General features: G+C 47.4%; 1 protein-coding gene across 2 annotated transcripts in view; it reads right to left on the bottom strand.

The window, feature by feature from the left end:
- Positions 1 to 2,687: 2,687 nt before the first annotated feature.
- The window catches only part of BEND4 (BEN domain containing 4), a 35,237-nt gene continuing 17,157 nt past the window's right edge, over positions 2,688 to 20,767 (bottom strand). Inside the window, exons 3-5 of one of the 2 annotated variants that reach the window (XM_084883550.1) lie at positions 17,117 to 17,208; positions 8,330 to 8,570; positions 2,688 to 4,567 (exon numbers count right to left, since the gene is read on the bottom strand). In XM_084883550.1, the coding sequence (XP_084739676.1) occupies positions 4,350 to 4,567; positions 8,330 to 8,570; positions 17,117 to 17,208 (551 nt within the window). In that variant the 3' untranslated portion in view covers positions 2,688 to 4,349. The remainder of the gene's footprint in view (positions 4,568 to 8,329; positions 8,571 to 17,116; positions 17,209 to 20,767) is intronic. The other variant, XM_084883551.1, reaches the window with a different exon arrangement.

Below are 20,767 nucleotides of genomic sequence, written 5' to 3'. Positions count from 1 at the left end.
AGCATTCCGTTTGACATGTTTTGCCAGGCAGTTTTGGTTAAGTGTTGCCACATTAAACAGACATCAGCCAGACTTGCACCATATGTGCAAAATCATTTTCTATTACATTTCTAAGCTCTGTACTGTGAAATGACACAGGACTGAATGAGAAGTTATACATTTAAATATTTTCTAAAAAATGAAGTGACCTAAGAATGAGGTATTTTAAATGATTAAAATCTAAGAAAAAACTAAGGAGGTAGTCAGTGGGTGAGAGATTTAAGTTCTAGAGCATTTAATAAATGACAGAATCTAATTGAAGGCTCTGTTATGTTTGCTTTTCTGAAACTAGTGCACATTTCATCTTATTTGATGCTTCATCCATATTCTGACAGCAGCAGAAGGGAGGAAAAGCCATTCAATGTGGCAGAAAGATGTAGAAATCATGAACTTGCAGACTCTCAAGCTTGGAATACTGTCCAAATCTGGGGAAAGCACCTGATATTTACTGGACTGAAGAAACCATTCTACTGATAGTGGACACATGGAGTAGTCAGATCAAATACATTGTAATAATTAAACCTCCTTATAATTCTAATGAAGGCATCTCTAAGGTCAATGTTTTGATGACTTAGGAAGGGCTAAGACAGACCCAGATTATAAAAGAATCCATATCTAAAGCTGTGAAGCAGTCAAATGTACCCGATTCCTCTACCAAAGGGGGTGACTGTAATCTTATGCCGATGCTCCAGTATGATCCTCTCCGTTCCTAGCGATGCCTGTGAAACACCAACGGTGACAATAACCTCAACGCTGTGGTGAACACGAGGAACGAGAGAGGGGTGATGCCAGGGCTCGAGGGCCGGATGAAATATTTTCAAGCAGAAGGGGATGGTGCGAACTTTAATGCCTAGCGTTTATCTCCAAAGCCCTTGGCATTGAGGTTCACTGTTAAAAATTCTGAACAGCGCACCTTCAAAGACAGTGAGGAATGTGACTATAAACTACAGTTCTCACAAGTTCCTGGCCTATGTCCTCCAAGGCAGACCCCTGAACTAGCGTCCTGAGCCCAGCGGAACTCCAGGCCACTGTGAAAGCAGGTACGCTTCGTGACAGGCTTTAACTTGGAAAAACTCAGGACACATAAAGACGCTGTCGCTGTTGGAAGGTATGGGCACTTCGGACAGCGGGATGAGGGCCCACACGCGGTCACAGAAACATCACGTTAGTGGTCGGTGGCAGGCCAGTCCTGCCAGCCCCTCCTCTCGCCAATGCAGAGGGGCCCGGCTGCGTCCGGAGCTGTGCCGACGCGATCTGCTTTATACCCAGGCTCCACTGACCCAGGGAAGATTCTAAAAGCCGAGTCTACGTTTCTTGTCACGAGAACAATTCGTCCAATTCCAAACAAAGATGTAGAAAATTAAATTGAGAAAATAAGATACATCTTCAGGTCTCCAGAGAGATCAACAGAAAGGCTGACAGCAGGGACAGCGAGCTTTGAACCGTCCTACAGAAAAGTAAGTGAGCCATCTCTGCAAGCCCTGACTTAACCATCGGGTGACCACGCAGGCGCCCACCAAGGACCAGCGAAGATACTGGCCTTAAAGGGGAAGCCTAGAGGATGACATGGGAAGCGGACCAAGGAGACAGGACAATATCTAAGCAGATCCTGTGTCACCGCCCAAGCGTGCTGTAGCACCTGGGCGGGCTGGGCTAGATAGGAATACATGGCCAGTGAATAACATAACAGAACGTTTGCCCAGGGGCAGAGGGAGGCAGGTCCTGGTTCCAGGAGAGGCAGCCGGACGGGCGGTGTGATGCTCAGTCATCTTTCTGGGCCAACATGAAGTTCCAGCGTTTTGCAAAGTGGGAAATAGTGGAGAACAGCGGATACAGAAATAATTCGCCTGGAACGGGGACGAGGGGCAAGAGACCAGGGGAGCCTTCGGAGCAAGGTGGTGTGCAGCCAGGCGGCTGGGTGGTAACGGGAGTGGTGTCAGCGCTTTGTCATCAGCACGCTGGCCATAAGGCCATGGAGAGTGCAGGCATGCTCTCATCGTCACCATCAGCGAAGACCAGCTCACACAGGGGAGCACACACCACGTGATGCGGAGATGTGAAGGTGTGTGCAGTTCTCAAGATTTTAGAAAAATGGTAAGAGCTGAATGCTTTTACAAGCAGTGGGCAGCCCTAGCAGGTTTGGCTCAGTGGACAGAGCACATCCTGTGGACAGCAGGGCCCTAGGGTGCAAATTCCAGTCAAGGGCACATGGTTGCAGGTTCCCTGGCCCTGGTGGGGTGCATGCAGGAGGCAACCAATAGATGTGCCCCTCTCACATCGATGTTTCTCTCTGTCTCTCCCTCTCCCTTCCACTCCCTCTAAAAAATAAAAAAAGCAGTGGTCAAATATTGCTGCTATACAAAAAAAAAAAAAAAAAGTGGGGGGAGGAAGGATGGGATATGCACTCAGAACTATGGATAATAAAATCCAGTGCAAAACAAGAAAAATAAGATGGACTGACAGATAAGGTTATAGTGGTTATTTTTCTTCTGGCTAAGATTTCATGTCACCAAAAAATCTTACAAAATACTGATTTCCTAGACCTCTAAAACTCTTCAGAAGTATTTTTTTCTTTGTATAGCCAAATATTAGTCTCATGGTACCCATAAACAATATCTCTTTTGCCCTTATAATTTCTTAAAAAAAAAAAACAAAAAAAAATTTAAGATTTTAGGTAACCTTTTCAATATAGGATCAAAATATTAGTCTTCCCTCCACAACTTTACAGATCTGACAAATGACCATCTCTATAAACATTAAACCTTTCAATGGTTGAAACTATTTAAAAAGCTAAAGAAGGACCTATTTCTAGACCTGTGCATTTATTAGTTGATGCAAATTGTTGAACATAAAGGAATATTTTACTTTAACAAAAAATGGCAACTGCTTTATAAATGGATACTCATTAACTTTAAATGAATTTCCAAAATCTTTATAGTCATGTCTGTAGATGACATTAACAGCCTTCAACAATGCTGTCCCCAAACCCCCAAAACAAACAAACAAAACCAGTGCTGTCTTAGCCTTTTGCTTACAAAGGATGTGGCACCGGCATTAGTCTGAGGTCCAAACCTCTCCTGAGGTCCAAACCCAAGGCCCTCAGAACAGTTCCGAGCCTCTATCTGCAGCATCTGGGTAAGACACTACTTATTCACAAAGGGGGCTCAACAAATTAAACCAGGGATGGTGGGTGTTAACAGAGCTGGCAGCTCAGGTGAGTATTGGGGGAAGCAGGCACACACAGTTGGGAAGAAACAATTTTCATCAGTGACAACGAGAAACAAATTTTATGCAAATTCTAGAGATCAACTGAGCACACAAAGACCTTCAAATTTCAGAGAAATTAGACAAGCCCATCGCAGAGCTATCAGAACGGCCTTGAAACTGTGTGTGTACACGCAATTCCGGGACATCTGGTCAACCCAGCCGACACCATCAGCCACACCACTTGTTTGGTCTTCAGTGCACCGAACCACGGGCTGACTGAAATGCTCCTTGTTTAACCCGCCACTCTGGCATTGTGTCAACAGAGCCCGACTTACGGTTATTGGAAACTACGGAGTCAAGCATTTTACAATGGCTGGGATCTTTGGATGTTTCCTGACTGACACAATGAAAACTATGACTGTCTGTAAACTCCAGAGGTCACTTAGTGCCTCCCTCATCAACCTGGCAGAGGGCTTTTTTTTGGTAAAAATAATCGAGAAAAATAGCTTTCAACTAATCACTGTCTAGAGATGGCCTCTGCTCTCTGGCTTCTATTCAGTAACAGGCTCTGTCAATGGAGACAGAGCATATTATGTCACCTATCTGATGTCTTTGCCGAGAAGCATGAATTCAAGTCTTTGGAAAACATAAAGACGACTTATTTGAATTAAAGAGAATGCTTGTTCCTGTCCCTTTCAATAACCCTTGTCTCTACCTTCCCTCGTGGGCAGGAACACAGCCCAATCTTCCATGGGGACCAGCTCTGTGCAGGAAGCAGAACTGATGTGAAGATCTCGGAAAGGTGACCAGGAGTTTGTCTCCACTCCCTGCCCCCCTTCCTCACCACGTGGTCTTCTAAAATCAATCATAGCCTTTTCCCTTTATAATATAGAATTCTGAAAACCTGTGGTAGGCTCCACAGACTTCCCCAACAACCCCAAACGCATTTCCGTCCGGGAACCGCGGCAGAAGGTCAAGAGAGTTAAGACTGAGGATGCGCATCCTGGCGGACGCCATGGGTGGGCTCTACGGCGATGGAGACAGGACAGTCACAACGGCGACTCTGGAGAGGACCGGCCGCTGCCGCGGGCAGGTTTTGTCCACTAGTCCCCAGACCCATCCTGGGAGTTCTTACTGAAGACGTCGTCCTGGGGGGCCTGGGGGTCGAGCCCTTCGTAGAACGAGCCGCCGTTGTGCAGGAAGGTCCCCACTGCGCGGCCCTGCCGGGCGTGGCCCACAGCATCGCTGAACACTTTGTTTATCTGCTCCTCCGAGGGCATCCACCAGTCCGGGTTGGAGGTACAGTGCATCCTAATGAACTCTGTGGGAATACACACAAGAGAGAAACAGCTGGTTTTTGCAGAAGATGGCAGAAGAGGCTGCTTACACGTTAACAGAAGCTCTTAGAGAAGCTTTATGAGAACTCCAATGCAATGCCATGATGATGTCACTCATTACACCGTAAGTTTCCTACTCACGCGCAAGAGTCAAGTCCCGTAAGCAAGAGGGCGGTCCTTCTAAGGACCACTTGCTATTGAAATGGAAAGTAAACTTGATTTGTAAGGCATAGTAGGTGCCATGCCTGGTAAAAGTGAGTGAGTCACATTTTTAAACCCTTGTTACTGCCTCACGGTTTTAGGATGTTAACTATCTCCAGAAGCAGAGCAAATTGTTCACGTAATATTCTTCAGTCAGCTACTAACTTGTAGATGAAGTGCAATAAAATCAGTCTCCAGGAGTGAGAAATGGCCTGAGTTTCTAGAAGAGGTGTGCACATTCTTAAAATGTTGTAGGTGATACTGATTTCTCTAATTGCCTAGATATGCACTGAGAAGTATTTTACAAAGGAGGTTTCCTCTAAATATTTAGTTCCACCAGAAAGCAATTAGCGTGCCTGGAAGAGTAAATACATTAAAAAATAGCTGAGCCCCAATGAAACCAACGTGGCCTCCTGTGGATGAGCCCAAACGAACCCTTTGTGTCTCCTCGGGGGGTGAGGGCACCTACATCACCCCTACCCCTACGCAGCTATTCCAACAGGAACAGCTGTAAAATGCAGTGGCCGTGGTGGGAAGGTTGTAAGTCTGTCTGTGCTTTTTGCCCGGCCGACTGCAAGTTCAGGATGACTGCTGTTCACACACCTTTTCCTTTCGGCAATGCTCCCTCTGCAGGACGGTCGTTCTCACTGTGCACCTGGATTGGTCTGGAATGGCTTTGTGAAATCTGCACTCTACCTGCCCCGGGCAGATGCTAATGCTTTGAGTTCCTGGACCTAGAACTCCCTCGCCCTGAACTGTGCCCACGCCAGCGGACTCCAGCTGAGAGAAGCGGGAGGGGAGGGAGTCCACCCAGGTTGCTGGCGTGGCAGACCCTTTGATTCTGCCCGAGGTGAGATGCTCACTTGCCTCAGTCCCAGCCCTGGTGGCTTCCCTTGGGGAAAGCACTCTGTTAATTCAGCTCCTCACTCTGCAAACTGCGGGCAACCTGACGGCCTGTCCTGGGGTGCGAGCCTGGGGAACACTGAAGGGCAGCTCTAAAACCCAGGTCATTGCTGTGCTGAACAGAGAAAGGACTCAAACATCTACACCTTATTCTCTCACCGCTGTCCTCCTACCATCTCCAGCCGGGCGACTGATTAGCTCCAGAAGCCAGGGGCTGTTTCCTATTCCCCTTCTGTTCTCCTCAAGTCCCTGCTGCATTCAGCAAGCGTTCAACAACTGTTTAAATATCCCCCTGTCTGTTCAGATCCCCCACTCACGAGAACCAAAGGAAATGAGAGACTCAAAAGCATCAGCGAGAGCAAAGAGAGGCTAATGGGTGAGGATGTGCTGCCGCCCCCCCCCCCCCCCCCCTCGCTCCCCATCTCCCCTGTGACAGGACGTTCCCTGAAACTGACAGACTATTAAAAGCTGAAGGTTGGGCTCATTCTGTTAAGCAGACAGGAAGCACTTTGGGAGCAGGCTGAAATTCTATTCCCAGAGCTCCCTGCTGCCCATCACTAAGAGTGTCCCGTGGCCTGAGGCTTCTCTGGCCGCTGTAACCCTGTGCACCACGTCTATGTGTCACCAGGCTCAAACCTTAGGGAGGGAATCCCACTGAGGTCACAGGAGGGCCCTAGGATTGCAGCCTTTGGGACAGACATATAGATGCGCTAACCAGCTGCCCTGGACAGACAGCCACCATTCCGTGCCCACACATTCTCCAGTGGAGGCCTGTGGGTCATGTCCCCACGTGGGCATCGGCTGGAGGAGGCAGCTCTGCTCAGGCAGCGTGGCTGGTGTTAGTGTTGCACGGGTGTGGCAGCATCCCCAGGGCACAGGCTCTGGTGCTTTGGGATGTATGCTAATCCCCGTTTCACATACTTGCTAGTTAATATGTAAAATCCTATATAATAAAAGGCTAATATGCACATTGACCGAATGGCAGATGCTCAGTGCAGGAGCTGCCCCCTGCTGGTCAGTGCACTCAGCCGGAAGTCAGGCTCACGGCTGGTGAGCGCAGTGGCGGTGGTAGGAGCCTCTCCTGCCTCTGCAGCAGCACTAAGGATGTCCAACTGCCAGCTTACACCCCCCAAGAGCTCATGGACTACAAGAGGGCCCAGGCCGGGATGAAGGACTCCCTGAGTCCACGAATTTCATGCACTGGGCCTCTAGTGTTTCATAATGATTTCTGGAAAGGGACACCACTTGAGGCCCCTTATTCTGAGTCCCTTAGCCCCAGGCCAGCTTCTGCAGCACACATGGGAGTCAAGTTCAGGGGAGTCCCAGGCCTGCTCCTGTCTTTGGTCCTCGTGGTGAATATCCCATCAGCTCTGATGATGTTGTAAAATATAGGACATCATGGCTAGTTGGCTCAGAAAGACCCTGAAAATTTCCATCGTTCCCACCCTGAGCAAGAGGAATTTCCAGAATTGCCAACAGGGGGTGCTCTGCAGCACCTGTGCCTGGTTAATAAGGGTGTATTCCTGCCAGTGGTATGCTGAAGTAAGGGCCACTAAGAACACTGGCCTCAGGATCACAGGGGATGGGCCTGAGGCACAGCAGTGCATGCCTCCCAACCCCGCCCCAGACCAGTTGAATCAGACGCTCAGGATAGGGGGGGGACTCGGCTGCCAACAAATACTACACAGGCGTTTAGACACACTGACAGGCACTGTGGGCACCCCACAGGGAGTGCAGGACTGTGTCCCGGGTACAGCCGAGGCCTGGTCAGTGCTCAGGCTTTCCCAGTGGCTTCCTCGTCGGGAAATATTTGATCCCTGTCCAGAGTAAGTCACTGTGAAATCTTTCCCACCAATAAACTTACTCCTGACCTATCCAGGTGAACAGCTGAGCTTTTTGGTATGACATTTTTCAGGTGTGAATGGTTTTTTTGTTGGCTCTCTAATGCTCCTGGTTGTCTAATGTCTGTCTGTCTGTCTATTTGGACCTGCTGCGTGAATGGTGTATCTCTTGATTCTTCCACCTCAGCTCCTGCCTGGCTTACCAAGTGTGAATCAACTGCAAAGTAACCAGTTATCAATACTGATCCAGTATTACCTAAATATATAGTATTTTTAATACAGGAACTTTTTTGAAACTAATGAAGTTTGATAGGGCCAAGTAATACTTTTGGCACTGAGGAAAATGAATTCTAAATAAACTTAAGGAGTGGGGGGCACATACTCTGGAGGGAAGCTAGATGGGGAGAAAGTGGGCTACAGGCTGCAAGTGAAAATGGGCTCTGCCTACCACTTGGCTAATTAAAACGAACCATTTCACGCCTTCCCTTCCTCTGTGCCACGGCTCAGGGTGGCTGGAGATGACCTTCTCTGGCAGCAGAGTGAGTCGGAGCTTACAGCGTGAAACATGAGGTGCTATGCAATGCTACGTGCCATTCAGGGAGGACACCAAGGCTAAAGCAAACCAGGATTTTTAAAAGAGAACTTGTCGATACCCAGTAGATGGGCCGCATGAAGCCTATGAGGTCTCAGTGTGGGGAGGAAAAGAAAAAGAAAAAGGAAGGGCTACACTCGCACGCGAGCCACAGCCAATGCGGTGAAATGAGATCACAGATGGCGACGCTGAGCGGAAGGATGCAGTACCTCGGAGGCATGTTACTTTAACTGGATCCAGAGGGCGTCTTTCGGGACCTGTCTCTCCTGACTGCACTGACCTTTTCCTTTTCCCAAGGCCGCACGAGTACTTAAGCTCATCGGTTGTGAAAACAAATCTGATGAGGTACCGCAGGAGCCGCCTCCCGTCTTTCTTTGAAGAATTTACAGCCTCGTCCCACTGTTTGCTCGTTATGTAGACAGGATAGTTGTTCAACAGCTGCTTGCTTCCCTGGAAAAGCGAAATATTTTCTCATTACCCACTTAGCCAGCCAGCCAGCCAGCCAGACACCGAGGCGATCTCCATTTCAAAGGCAAGCGGAGTGGCTGTGTGTGCTGACAATGAGCCGGGTATTGAAGAGCACACGTAATTGCTCACACTCACAACGGGCACTTTTCAAATTACATTTGCATTTTCTATAACAAGAGCCAATGAGGTATAATGAACACCTTTGAAAGGGGAAGCTATTTATAACTTGCATTTTAACAGGTAGGTTAAAATGTGTCGGGATCCAATGACAGGGAGCACTATTTAAATAGAGCCGGTAACTTTCCTTTTCAATGTATTAAAATATGCAGAAATGGCTCTGAGGAGTGTGATCACAGAGGCCCCTTCCCCCTGTGGCGATGAGGCTGGGGGTCCATGTTCGCGAGGTATCACTTGTGCGTATGCACCGAACGCCTCATGGCCATTGATTGCATTATAGTGGAAATGCTAAAAAGTAAAATTTAAAAAGGGGGAATTGTGGAAACTGAAAAAAAAAAAAATTAATAATAGTACAAAACAGGTGTTTTTTCTTCTCCCCTTCAAATTATAGCTTTTGCAAATGCCACTATGTCAACTCAAAATTTTTCGCACTTTTCACCTTCATAATTTATGTCTGCTATAAAATCCCCAAGCTAAATAGCTGCAGTGGGACTAATTATGGGGATTTCTGTAACATTTATAATCCATGTTTAGTCAACGGCTCCTACACAACCATTACTTTAGTTCTGGCTATCCATAAAATTCTACAGTCCAGGACGATTAATTAACCCATGATCTCAGTTTCAATGTACTCCTTCCCCAGTAATTAAGGTGTACCAAATAAAGAAGGGGAAACGCACTCCGTTTTACAACGCTGCAGATTTACTACAGGCGATAAAATTGACAATGTTTGGGTCTATTAGGGTTTTATTTCAAAAGTGCTCTGGGCAGTTAGGCGCTGAGAAGGGCAAACGGCACAGACGCCAACAGGAAGGAGACGGCCAGAGTTGGCTATGAAACTGCCACCGAATCATACTCATCTTCACAGCATTCACCCTTCCTTGAATTAGCAGTAGTGCGACTCAATAGTGTGACTCCCATTTTAAGGGAGGATGTGGCACATGGTTTGTATTTGCATTTAAAGTCACCTTATTTATTATTATTATTATTTTTTGGTTAATCCTCAGCCGAGGATATTTTTCTATTGCTTTTATTTAAAAAAATATATATATTGAGTTTTCACAGAGAGGAAGAGAGAGAGGGATAGAAAGCCAGAAACATCGATGAGAGAGAAACATCGATCAGCTGCCTCCTGCACACCCTCTACTGGGGATGTGCCTGCAACCAAGGTACATGCCCTTGACGGGAATCAAAACTTGGGACCCCTCAGTCCGCAGGCCAACGCTCTATCCACTGGATCACACCAGTTCCAGCTTCTATTACTTTCAGATAGTGGAAGGGTGTGTGTGGGGGAATTAATGTAAGAGAGACACATCCATTGGTTCCCTCCACCTACGTGCCCTGATTGGGGGGCAGGGAACAGACCTGTTAACTCAGGTACGTGCTCTTGACTGAGAGTTGAACCCAAGGGCCATGGGCTGACACTCTAACCACTTAACCACATTGGCCAGGGTTCCATTTGGGTTTAAATCTAATCTTGGCTCCGGGTCTTGTTGTGTTTCTTGAGCAAGTTATTACTTCGACTTGTTGGATCCATGTTTCCCTGACCGTAAGAAGGAATGAACTAAGTTACCATAGGTTTGAGGTTTAAGATGCGAGTATTTGGGAGCATAACTCAACCCTGACTCTGTGTATTACAACAAATGACCAAGTGATGGTGGGCAGGAGCCCAGGGTACCAAAGGGCACCTCAGCCGAGGCTGCGGTCTCACGGGGGAGCTGAGAGGGAGGAATGACTCGAGTCTGTGGCAGTGTAGCTGCGGAAACCAGCGTGAACGATGTAGACTCAAGGGGGTCAGGCAAGCATATTCAGAGAGCCACGGTATGGGAGCCTGGGGAGCCGAGATGATTCCCAGGAGAAGTGGGCTGCCCTTCACAAAGATACGGATCAGAGGGTATGTTCTGGGAGCAGACGGAGGCAGGTACGAGGAAGAGAATGCCACTGGTTCCCATGCACAGGGAGGGAGGGGTCACAGGGTTCTGATCAGCTGACCCGTCAGCCCCGAGCGCAGGGGCCTGGGGAAGGGGGAGCCAAGGCTCGCTGCCTCAGGCCACCCGCTGTGTCAAAAGCACTGCTGTGGAAGAGCCTCACAAATAACTGTCACCAGGTATCGAGCCACGGTGAGCAGCCCGAGGCTGCCATATGCACGCTGTACCCCTGGCCACAGGCCGAGATGTGGTGTAAGCTCGGTGGTGGGCTCTGGCGCAGGCCCTGGCCAGGTGACAAGTTCTCTCAACTTAAGCTCTCTTCCATCCCAATAAGGATGATAATCTCAGCCTGTGGGTCTATGGGCAGGAGTCCACCAATCTCCCCACCAGAAGATAAACCCACAGGGTCTGGGATGATTATCTCCTTTAGTCTGTGCCTTCTTCCAGGGCCGAGAACAGTGCACGAGAGAGCAGGTGTGATGAACATCTGTGACTAACGACGCAGTACACGCCACCGTGACCAGCACACACCAGACACTCAGCAATGTGCTGCAATGCAGGCTTCTTGAAGAGCTTCTGACTAATAAATTGGCAAAGTTAAAGAACTTAAAGGAGACCACCAAAGTCAGAGGACCATAAAAAAGGACTATGAAGACAGAGGACTTCCACCTTCCTTAAGTGAAAACCAGCTTCTTAGCTGTGGTCCCTGTAAGTACCTGTCAGCCTGGGAAAAAGAGACGGTGCAGCTAGTTTTTAAACCTTGTGGTCATTCCACACTGCACACGTTTTAAAAGGGCTTTCCCTCGGGTGTGAGAGCTCATCTGACAAGCTAGGATTCCCAGAGCTGTGTGGCCAAGGAGGTTCAACCCTTTCCCAGGGTCTCCTAAGTTAAGTCCTTTCCTATGACCTCCCATGCCTCCAAACTCAGAGTTCGTCTCTTGGACCAGAGTCGAGTCTATTTCAAGACAGGCGGTACTTGGCTATTGCCACCGCTTCTGGCTGCCGAGGACCCGGCTTGTGAATTTGCACGGGCCTGGTGGTGGCATCCACCCCAGCTTCAGACTGTTGCTCTGGAGAAACCAAGATGGCGGCCTAGGTAAGCACCTAAACTGCTGCCTCGCACAACAATTTCAAAACAACTAAAAGACAGAACGGACATCATCCAAAACCACAGGAGAGCGGGCTGAGTGGAAATTGTACACCTAGAAGGAAAGAGAAAAGCTCATGGATCAGAGGTGCTGCAAAGTGTTGAAGTAGGAAGACACGCATGCAGAGAGGAAGGGCGGCCGAGTGCCTGGCTGGTGGGAGGGGAAAGGAAATCACCAACTGCACTGAACCCCAGCTCCAGCCAAAACCCTGTGGACCCAGGCTCATATGGGGGAGTCTGGACTGTAGAGAAAGGCACACGGAGACTTGGAAACTCTGGGGAGCCGCAGCGGGCAAGGTTCTAGAGGTGTGAGCGCCCGTGAGTGCACGCAGAGATGTCTGACTGTACAAGTTGCTGCAGCCTCTCTGTAGCGAAAGGAGTGGGAAGCTCCTGACTGCACTGAATCCCCGTTCCCACTGTACTGAAACCCAGTTCCTGGCGAGCCCTGGGGGCACACACACTCTTGCAGGGGGAATCTGGACTGTCAGGTGGAAACTCAGGGGAGTCGTGGAAGGCAGAGGTCTGGTGGCACATGCGCAAGGGCAGGGATTACTGTAAGTCAAGACTGTCGGCCCAGCCTTGAGACTCAGCCCCATCCAAGCTGAGCGCAGAGGCTTTTGCAATTTTGCAAGTCTGGTCCTATAAGGATGTCTCCAAATACAGAAGGTGTCTTGGCATAGACACAGCTGATACTCACAGCCAATTGGCCTGGAGGTCAATTCCTCCCAGTGATACCAACAACAATCAAGACTTAACTACAACAAGGCTGTACATGCAGTCCACAAAGGGGAGCACCAAGAGTGTCCATCTCAGGTAACTGGGGAGGCTTACCCACTGGGCCATATAGGAAACCTAGCACACAAAGATACCCTACCAACTCAGGGAAGCAGCAAAAATTTGGAGACAAAGAGGCAGGCCACAAGAAGCAAGTCAAAGATTTGAAATACAAAAAATCAAAGGACACTTAGCTGGAAAAGCAAAAAGCAAAAAGAATCCAAAAAGTTGAAGGTAGTGTAAGAAGCCTTTGGAACAACTTCAAGTGTATCAACATCTGAATTATGGGGGTGCCAGAAGAAGAGAGAGAACAAGATACTGAAAACCTATTTGAATAAATAATGACTGAAAACTTCCCCCACCTGGTGAAAGAAATAGACTTACACGTACAGGAAGCACAGAGAACCCCAAACAAGAGGAATCCAAAGAGGACCACACCAAGATACATCATAATTAAAATACCAAAGGCAAAAGACAAAGAGAAAATATTAAAAGCAGCAAGAGAAAAACAGTTAATTACCTATAAGGGAGCACCCATACGATTGTCAGCTGATTTCTCAAAAGAAACTATGTAGGCCAGATGAGAGTGGCAAGAAATATTCAAAGTGATGAATAGCAAGAACCTACAACCAAGATTACTCTACCCAGCAAAGTTATCATTCAGAATTGAAGGTCAGATATGGAGCTTCACAGATAAGAAAAAAACTAAAGGAGTTCGTCACCACCAAACCAGTATTTTATGAAATCCTGAAAGGTATTCTTTAAGAAGAGGAAGAAGAAAAAAGTATAAATAAAAATTATGAACAACAAATACATATCTATCAACAAGTGAACCTAAAAATCAAGCGAATTAAAAATCTGAGGAACAGAATATCTGGTGAATATAATAGAATTAGGGGCAATGAAAGGAAGTAAATTGATAATTATCAGAGGAAAAGGGGTTTGGGGGGTGCAGGAAGAAACTGGACTAAAATTGTTCACCTATGAATGAGGACAAGGGGGTGGGTAAGGGCAGAGGGTGGGGTGGGAACCGGGTGGAGGGGAGTTTTGGGGGGGGGAAAGGAGAAACTATTGTAATAATCTAAACAATAAAGATTTATTAAATTAAAAAAAAAAAAAAAGAACAGGCGGTACTTGAGATTAGGGAGTGACAATACAAGGAAGGAGCTTTCTCAAATCCTTACAAAATATACTCAGATACCTTTCCATGAAATGTAGCTCTCATAAAATACAGAAATAGCATTTGAAGGCAATTTTCTTAAAAAAGAAAAAAGAGAAAGTAACTTACAGTTCAAAACAGCTCAGAATAATCTGTGTTGTAGATGAGATTTATTGCACATAGTTAATAGAAATTAAATGTAGTAAATACCACCAATGAGAAAATGCTCATATATCTGATATGACAATAAAAATAACATAGCATTAATGATGACAAGTCAAGTTTAAATAGTCCTATGCAGAGGAAATGTAAGTATTTCCCCTACTTTAATGTTTTCATAGAATTCCAATTGCATGCTCTCTTCAACTAGCCACCAACAGGTTATTAAACCCTGACCTACTGGTGAGTCAACTTTGAAAAAACCAAGATGCACAATGCTCTATGTCTTCATAGAATCAACCAAATATAAGACTCAGGTGGACACTGAGTTTTCAGTAAGTGCAGAATTCATCTTAGAACAATGTGCCCGTGGAGCAGAGAGGGTACGGCCATCAGGGAGAGCTTCTGGGGGAAAGTGGGCTTTTCAGATGTGCTTTTTGTACAATAGAAATATTAAGCTAGGAAACCATGAGCCCTTTCTGAGGAGCAATCAAGTATGTGACATTCATTTTTATCTGAACTTTAGAGAAGTAAGTTCAGTGTGGAGAATGGAGAAGGCAGAATCTACTGTCAACAGTCCAGGTGAAAAGTGGTGAGCATGAACCAGAGACAAGAAGAGAGACTATTCAACATGGCTGTCAAACACGTGGATGCCAGGAAGGAGGATGACGAAAGAGTCCGTGGTGCCCCAGAAATTTCTGCCTAGGGATGGTGCCTTTTAAAATATATTTTTGTTCATTTCAGAGAGGAAGGGAGAGGGAGAGAGAAATAGAAATATCAGTGATGAGAATCACTGATCCGCCGCCTCCTGCATGCCCCCGACTGGGGATTGAGCCTGTGACCCTGGCATGTGCCCTGACTGTGACCTCCTACTTCACAGACTGACCCTCAACCACTGAGCCACACCGGCCAGGCAGTGCTGCTTTTATTGTAGGTAAAGCAGGAGTCCAGGTGGGCATTCAAAGGTGTCCTGAGTTCGGGGTGCATGGCATTCCACTGCTGGTCAGGCTCTGGACTCCCTGGTCCAGAGATGAGTCCTGGGGACTGGTAGTCTGGAGCTGGATCAGGGACTCATTAACCTACAGGAGCCTGATGTTCAGAGAGAGAGAGAACATGACTGACCGGAAAAGGGCCATGCAGAGCAAGAGAACAATGCAGGCCCGGCTGCATGGCTCCGTGGTTGAGCGTCGACCTAGGAACCAGGAGGTCACAGTTCGATTCCCCATCAGGGCATGGGCCTGGGTTGTGGGCTTGATCTCCAGTGTGGGGCGTGCAGGAGGCAGCTGATCAATGATTCTCTCCCTTCCTCTCTGAAATTAATTAAAAAAATATATTTAAAAAAGAAAAGAAAGTACAATTAAAAAAAGAGAGAGAGGGGACGCAGGATGAAACTCTGGCGAACACCAGATGGAGAAGGCTGGGAACCAGAAGACAGTCCTGACGTGAAGAAAATGGAGACAGTGGAGGAGGGAGGGTGAAGTGCTGGGGATGACACAGGCTGAGAAAGGGCCCTGGACTGGGCGATGGGGCCGTTCTCAGGCTTCTTACAGGCGTTCTGACACGCACGGGGGCTGCAGGTAGATTACAGGCGGTGGGAGAGCAAGTGGAGATTAAGAGGGTGGAGATGACGAACAGAGAGCCGCCTTTTGAATGTTTAATCACTTTTAAAAGACGAGGTCACCCTTTGGCAAGTGCTTTCAATGGTCGGCACCAGGGAGGCTAACGGGGATGAGGTCGGGCCGAGGCTTTGGGGAGGGAGATGTGCTGTGAACATGCTGACAGAGGTGCAGACTGGATGTGCTGACAGGGGATTCTCTGGGTGAGGGAAGGAGAAAGGAAAGATAGTAATTGATGGAGAGGAGGAGGAAGAAAGGAAGGCTTATTGTCAGGGTTGGAAGACTTGAGTGTGCTTGATACTCGGGAGAATGGCCCAGAAACAAGAGAGAAAACAGTTCACGAGAATAAAGGATGGCACAAGAAGGAGGTGGCGCTGGGTAAAGTAGCCGTGGGCCAGGGGCACTGGCAAAGGCACTGCCCACAATGGGGGTGCGGGGTGTGCACGAAGGTTGAAACCAGTGTGGCAGAAGGCAGTACGCTGAATTCAACTTGGTACCTTCCTTTTTTGCTGAACTCGAGAGAGGGTGTGTGGTGGGACTAGGGATAGGCTGAGGCTGCTGGAAGGCACCAGACCTCTGACGCCCCTCCTCCAAATCTCAGGGAAAGGGAGCATCTCACATCACAAGGCACTGAGTCTCAGTCTGCACGAGATGACCCCACCCTTTTCCTCCCACCCTTCACAGAGGGGGGGGGAACTGGATGACCCTGTGGCCTTGTATTTCTTCACCAGAGAGGCACAAGGGTCAGGAGGGGAACAGGGGTGTGGCAGGATCTGCTACATGCTAAGCACAGAGATGGCACTTTGATGTCATTTCACTGGACACGGGGAATGCCAATGGACGTGTGACCATGAGATGACGGAGTGGGTCAGCCTCCCACGGTGACTGACTTGGACAACCGGCCTGTCAAGTGGAAACACTGAGCTACTTCAATCCACTGTTATCAGCCCCAGACATGGGTGACCCCTGTAAGGTACAGCTTCTTTCACTGGATTTAGGGTCTAACGTCCCTAAGATGGAAGCTACACGCCCAGGAAACGGAGCCTTAGATCCTGTACAAATGTGCTGTGGTTTAAGAGGTACAGCCATTACCACCAAAACAGACCGCTTCCCCTACACGTTGGAAGAGACCGTGGTTCCTTCTCCTGGGGTCCAGGGGAACAAAATGCTCACATTCCGGGGCCCTGAACACCGGAGGACCTCGGCTTGGGTGACAGAAAGGGGCGTTCCGGAACCTTGGCCCTGCCTGAGGATCAACAGGTGGAGACTCCCATCTCCAGCCCTCCCTGTGCCAAAAGAATGGCAGAAAAACTTACCACATTATGGAAACTTCCACTTCTCTCTTATTGCTCCCAGAGTACAGACTGACTCTGTGAGTTAAATACACGCATCATCATCTTTTGCCACAGTCTACATACTCACAGGTGATAGACCCGTAAGCCTCAGCGAGTCAGAAATGTATTTTGTTAGCCAACTTGTTCTGGTATATGTGGGTAAGCCATCAAGACGCTTCATTTTGAGGAAATTCCCAATGGAACAACATTACCTTTTAACAAACGGAGACCTACCTCGGAGGGCTGCTCAACTGGCTGTGGGATCATGAGTTGGTTGTGATGCTGTAGCACCGTCTTCAAGTAATCTAGAACCGTCTGGCAGGGCACTGGGTGGGAGAAAATGCAAAAGATCATACATTAGCTGTCCTGCCACAAGGAAACAAAACACTGTTAAGGTCTAAGAAGACTTTTGATGTAAACGTGTTAAAAAAAAAAAAAAAAAAAGACACTGTCTAAAGGAAATAGCATCTTCTTGCATTTGACATGTTATTTCCCTTTGTGGATACAGAACAGATGCTAAGGTTTGGAGGAATTTTTTAGGCTCAGCACAGTTTCCTGAAAACTTTCAAGTCAAACTTAACCTAAGATGAATTTAAGGAACATCTCACGGAAGGAACATGATTTGTCTTCTTCGACTGAAGTTTTAACAGTTGTACCCAACGATGCTCTTTAAAATTAAAATACTGGAAGCTAATACTTGACTACCTTTTAATCAATAACATAACACTCATTTTTAATGACAGATTTATACCTCGTTCTTCAGAGGGCTGGACTGCCATGCGATTTAGTCCTGTTTCCAGCAGGAATACACCTGCCCACACAGGTCCCACTTACGTGTCCCTATTCTCTCTCCTCTCAAGAAACTCAACTGACCTGGCCCAAGTCTGACTTGGTTATTGTGTAGTTCATTAACTGTTCATTATTTTTTGAGGCTTAGTCTTACAGAATCTCTGAATAATTACAATAAAACGAACCAGACAGTAATCCAACATAGAGCCTGACATTCTTTTTAGCATTGCACAAGCAATTCCTACATCTTAAGATTTCTCTGAGGCCTTTCAGAAGTACGAACTAATTGTTTTTAATGGCGTTGGTAGCTCAGCTAATAGCCTCATTTATACAAATTATTGCCACTATGTCTTGGCTGTGTGTTTTCTTAAGATGGTTTTGTCACGTTAAAGAAAATAAGAAATATTTAACCTAAGCCCCAATTCTAAAGTACCACCACTGGGCTTTCTTTACATTTTCTTATCACCTTTTTTCTTCCTTTTTTTTAAAGAAAGCAATCAGAAATGATTATCTTTATTCACTGCTAACAGCTTTGGGATTTTTAGGCAACATCACATTGACATAACAAATAAAAAACCTTACAACACCCTTTGAAGAATTTGAATGACAGGAAGGAGTGAGTTAGGAAATGTTCTTCTTGCCGAAAAGTTTTTTTCTTCAATAACCATCTTCATACATAGGCTGCTGCCTTACAGTCCCGTGCCACAGGCCACTCTTGAATCGTCGTTTAAATATATTCTTCAAAAGTCAACAAAAGGAAGGTGTACCTGTATCGGTCTGAAGTAGGACTTTCCTTAAACCAGAGTTTAATAAGGCCAGTCAAGTATCCCCAGCGTCACCTGCCTATGCAAAGTCTCGTCCACTGAACGGATTCCACAGAGAGTGAGAACCAATCTGGCAATGGGCATTAATTACAGGAGGAAAAGCACCAGACAGGAGAATAACGGAGGTAGAACACAGGTTGGTGTTTGGCTCCGGTTTTCACTGACTGGGATCCTCTGGGACCACGTGACTCACTGTTGATGCCTGCTCTGCTCAGACTGGGCAGGCCGACCCCTGAAGCAGCACTCTGCTCACCGTTTGTGGTTAGAATAGAACCCAACTAGACAGATGTCACTGCCTTGCCAAGTGGCACTGGCAAGGTATTACTCTGGATTTAGTAGGAAAGTTTCAGTAAAACGTGGTAATACTGGTGAATGGATTAGGGTTTGAATAAAAACTTCTTTTGATCCCTTACCCATATTTTACAGCCATTAAGATGTCTATGAAGAAATGTTTAAACGAAGCACAGTACGCTTACAAAACGAAAGGAAATACTGCCATTTGAACAACAGGATGGACCCTGTGCGTATCATGCTAAGCAAAATAAGCCTGACAGAAAAGGACGAGAGCCATGGGATTTCACTCACGTGTGGAATGTAAAACAGAAAGCAACAAGCCAACAGACGCATGAACACGGACAACAGGGTGGCGGTCCCAGAGGGAAAGGAGGTGGGGGAGGGAGAAGAGGGTGGAAAGGGAGTCAGATATATGGTGATAGAAGGAGATTGGACTTTGGGTGGTGAGCACACAATGCATCAAACAGATGATGTATCACAGAACTGTACACTCAAAGCTCATATAATCTTACTCATCCATGTGGCTCTAATACATCTAATAAAATAAAATAAATTCTGAATATTCAGTATGATTTCCACTTTGTTAAAAGTCATTACGTGTCTAGAGAAAGAAACTGGAAAGAAGTAAGCCAAAGTGTTATTAGTAATTAACCATGATTATATTTTAGGAGCAGGATTAGTGTAGTTATTACATTCATCCTTTACCGCGCTTGCAAACACCAGTTTTAAACAATTTCCACAGTGGGCATGTATTATAAGAATCTGACAGTTGTCTGAGGGACCATTCCTTTGCTCTGTTACCCTCAGTGCTGATCACGGCCCTGGAAGGGCTTGGAGGTCGACCCTCCCGTTCTTTTTTTAAAGTATATTTTATTGATTTTTTTAGAGAGAGGAAGAGAGACCTTTCAGTCTGCAGGCTGACGCTCCATCCACTGAGCCAAACCGATTTCGGGGACTCTCTCATTCTTTACACCCCAAATACTGGTATTTGGGCAGCAGTGTGAAGAGCTATGAGCTAGGTCAGCTGCTTCAGACATGTTGCACTTCAGGGGCTCCACTTAGGCAAGTGGGTCCTGTCGGCTGGTGCCTGGCATAAGGTTGAAGACCAGGAAGATAAGGCTCAGATCCAGCCGACTGCTAAAAAAAAACAAAACGGAAATAACTCTGCCTGGGCCCCCCGAGCAGCCCCCTCCCTCCTGCCCCCCCAGGGCAAACCCCCAGCCCTGGTCCTCAGGAGGCAGAGGCCTCAGGACCCTCTCCCCAGGGCCCCGCCCTCACGGACCGGGGACATGACCTCTGAATGAAGGCTCTTTGGAGAGTTGCCTAGGTTTTCACAGGGAAGCTATAAAATCAAGGGAAATGTTTTCCGTGGAATGAAATAAAATAAACCAGTCAGCCTGGAAAGTGGAGGTAGCTGTGTCTCTTAAAACAGAGAGGAAAGGGGGCAGAACCATCCTGCCCACAGCGGCCCATGCTGCCTGCCCGGCACACACAGGGCGCTGAGCAGGACGGTGGAAAACTGCTGTCCTCATGTCCTCTGTTCTGTTACCTCGTGTCCTCTGGACACACGGGTCTGTGAGTGAGGACGTGGGGCCCTCACGGACGGGGAGTAAAGGGCTTCCTATGTGGTTTTGTGCAGTCCAGGCCCGACACTGTTCCTTAGGCCTCTAAAGAAAGAACAAGAGAGAGGAGGGGGGTGGGGTGGTTAGGGCTTACGGCAGCAGAGAGATCACAGAATTCCCACGGAGCTGACTGATGCTCCAGAGGGGCCTTCACATCTACTTGTCTCCTGGTGCACATGGTGAATTTCAAGAGAGTTATTGCTGATGGAGAAGCCACCACCCTGAGCCCCATCGGGCAGGTCTCACTCCCGCACACATTCTGACAGAGAGAGTCAGGTCCATCTAGAACAGTGGTTTGCGGCTCCTGAGCCACATGCAGATCTTTGGCCCCTTGACTGTGGTTCTTCCACAAAATA

The sequence above is a fragment of the Pipistrellus hanaki genome (assembly GCF_964339955.1).
Source record: "Pipistrellus hanaki genome assembly, chromosome: 1".
NCBI classification, from domain to species: Eukaryota; Metazoa; Chordata; class Mammalia; order Chiroptera; family Vespertilionidae; genus Pipistrellus; species Pipistrellus hanaki.
The sequence above is the reverse complement of the archived record's forward strand: the minus strand, read 5'-3'. Positions and strand labels throughout refer to the sequence as shown.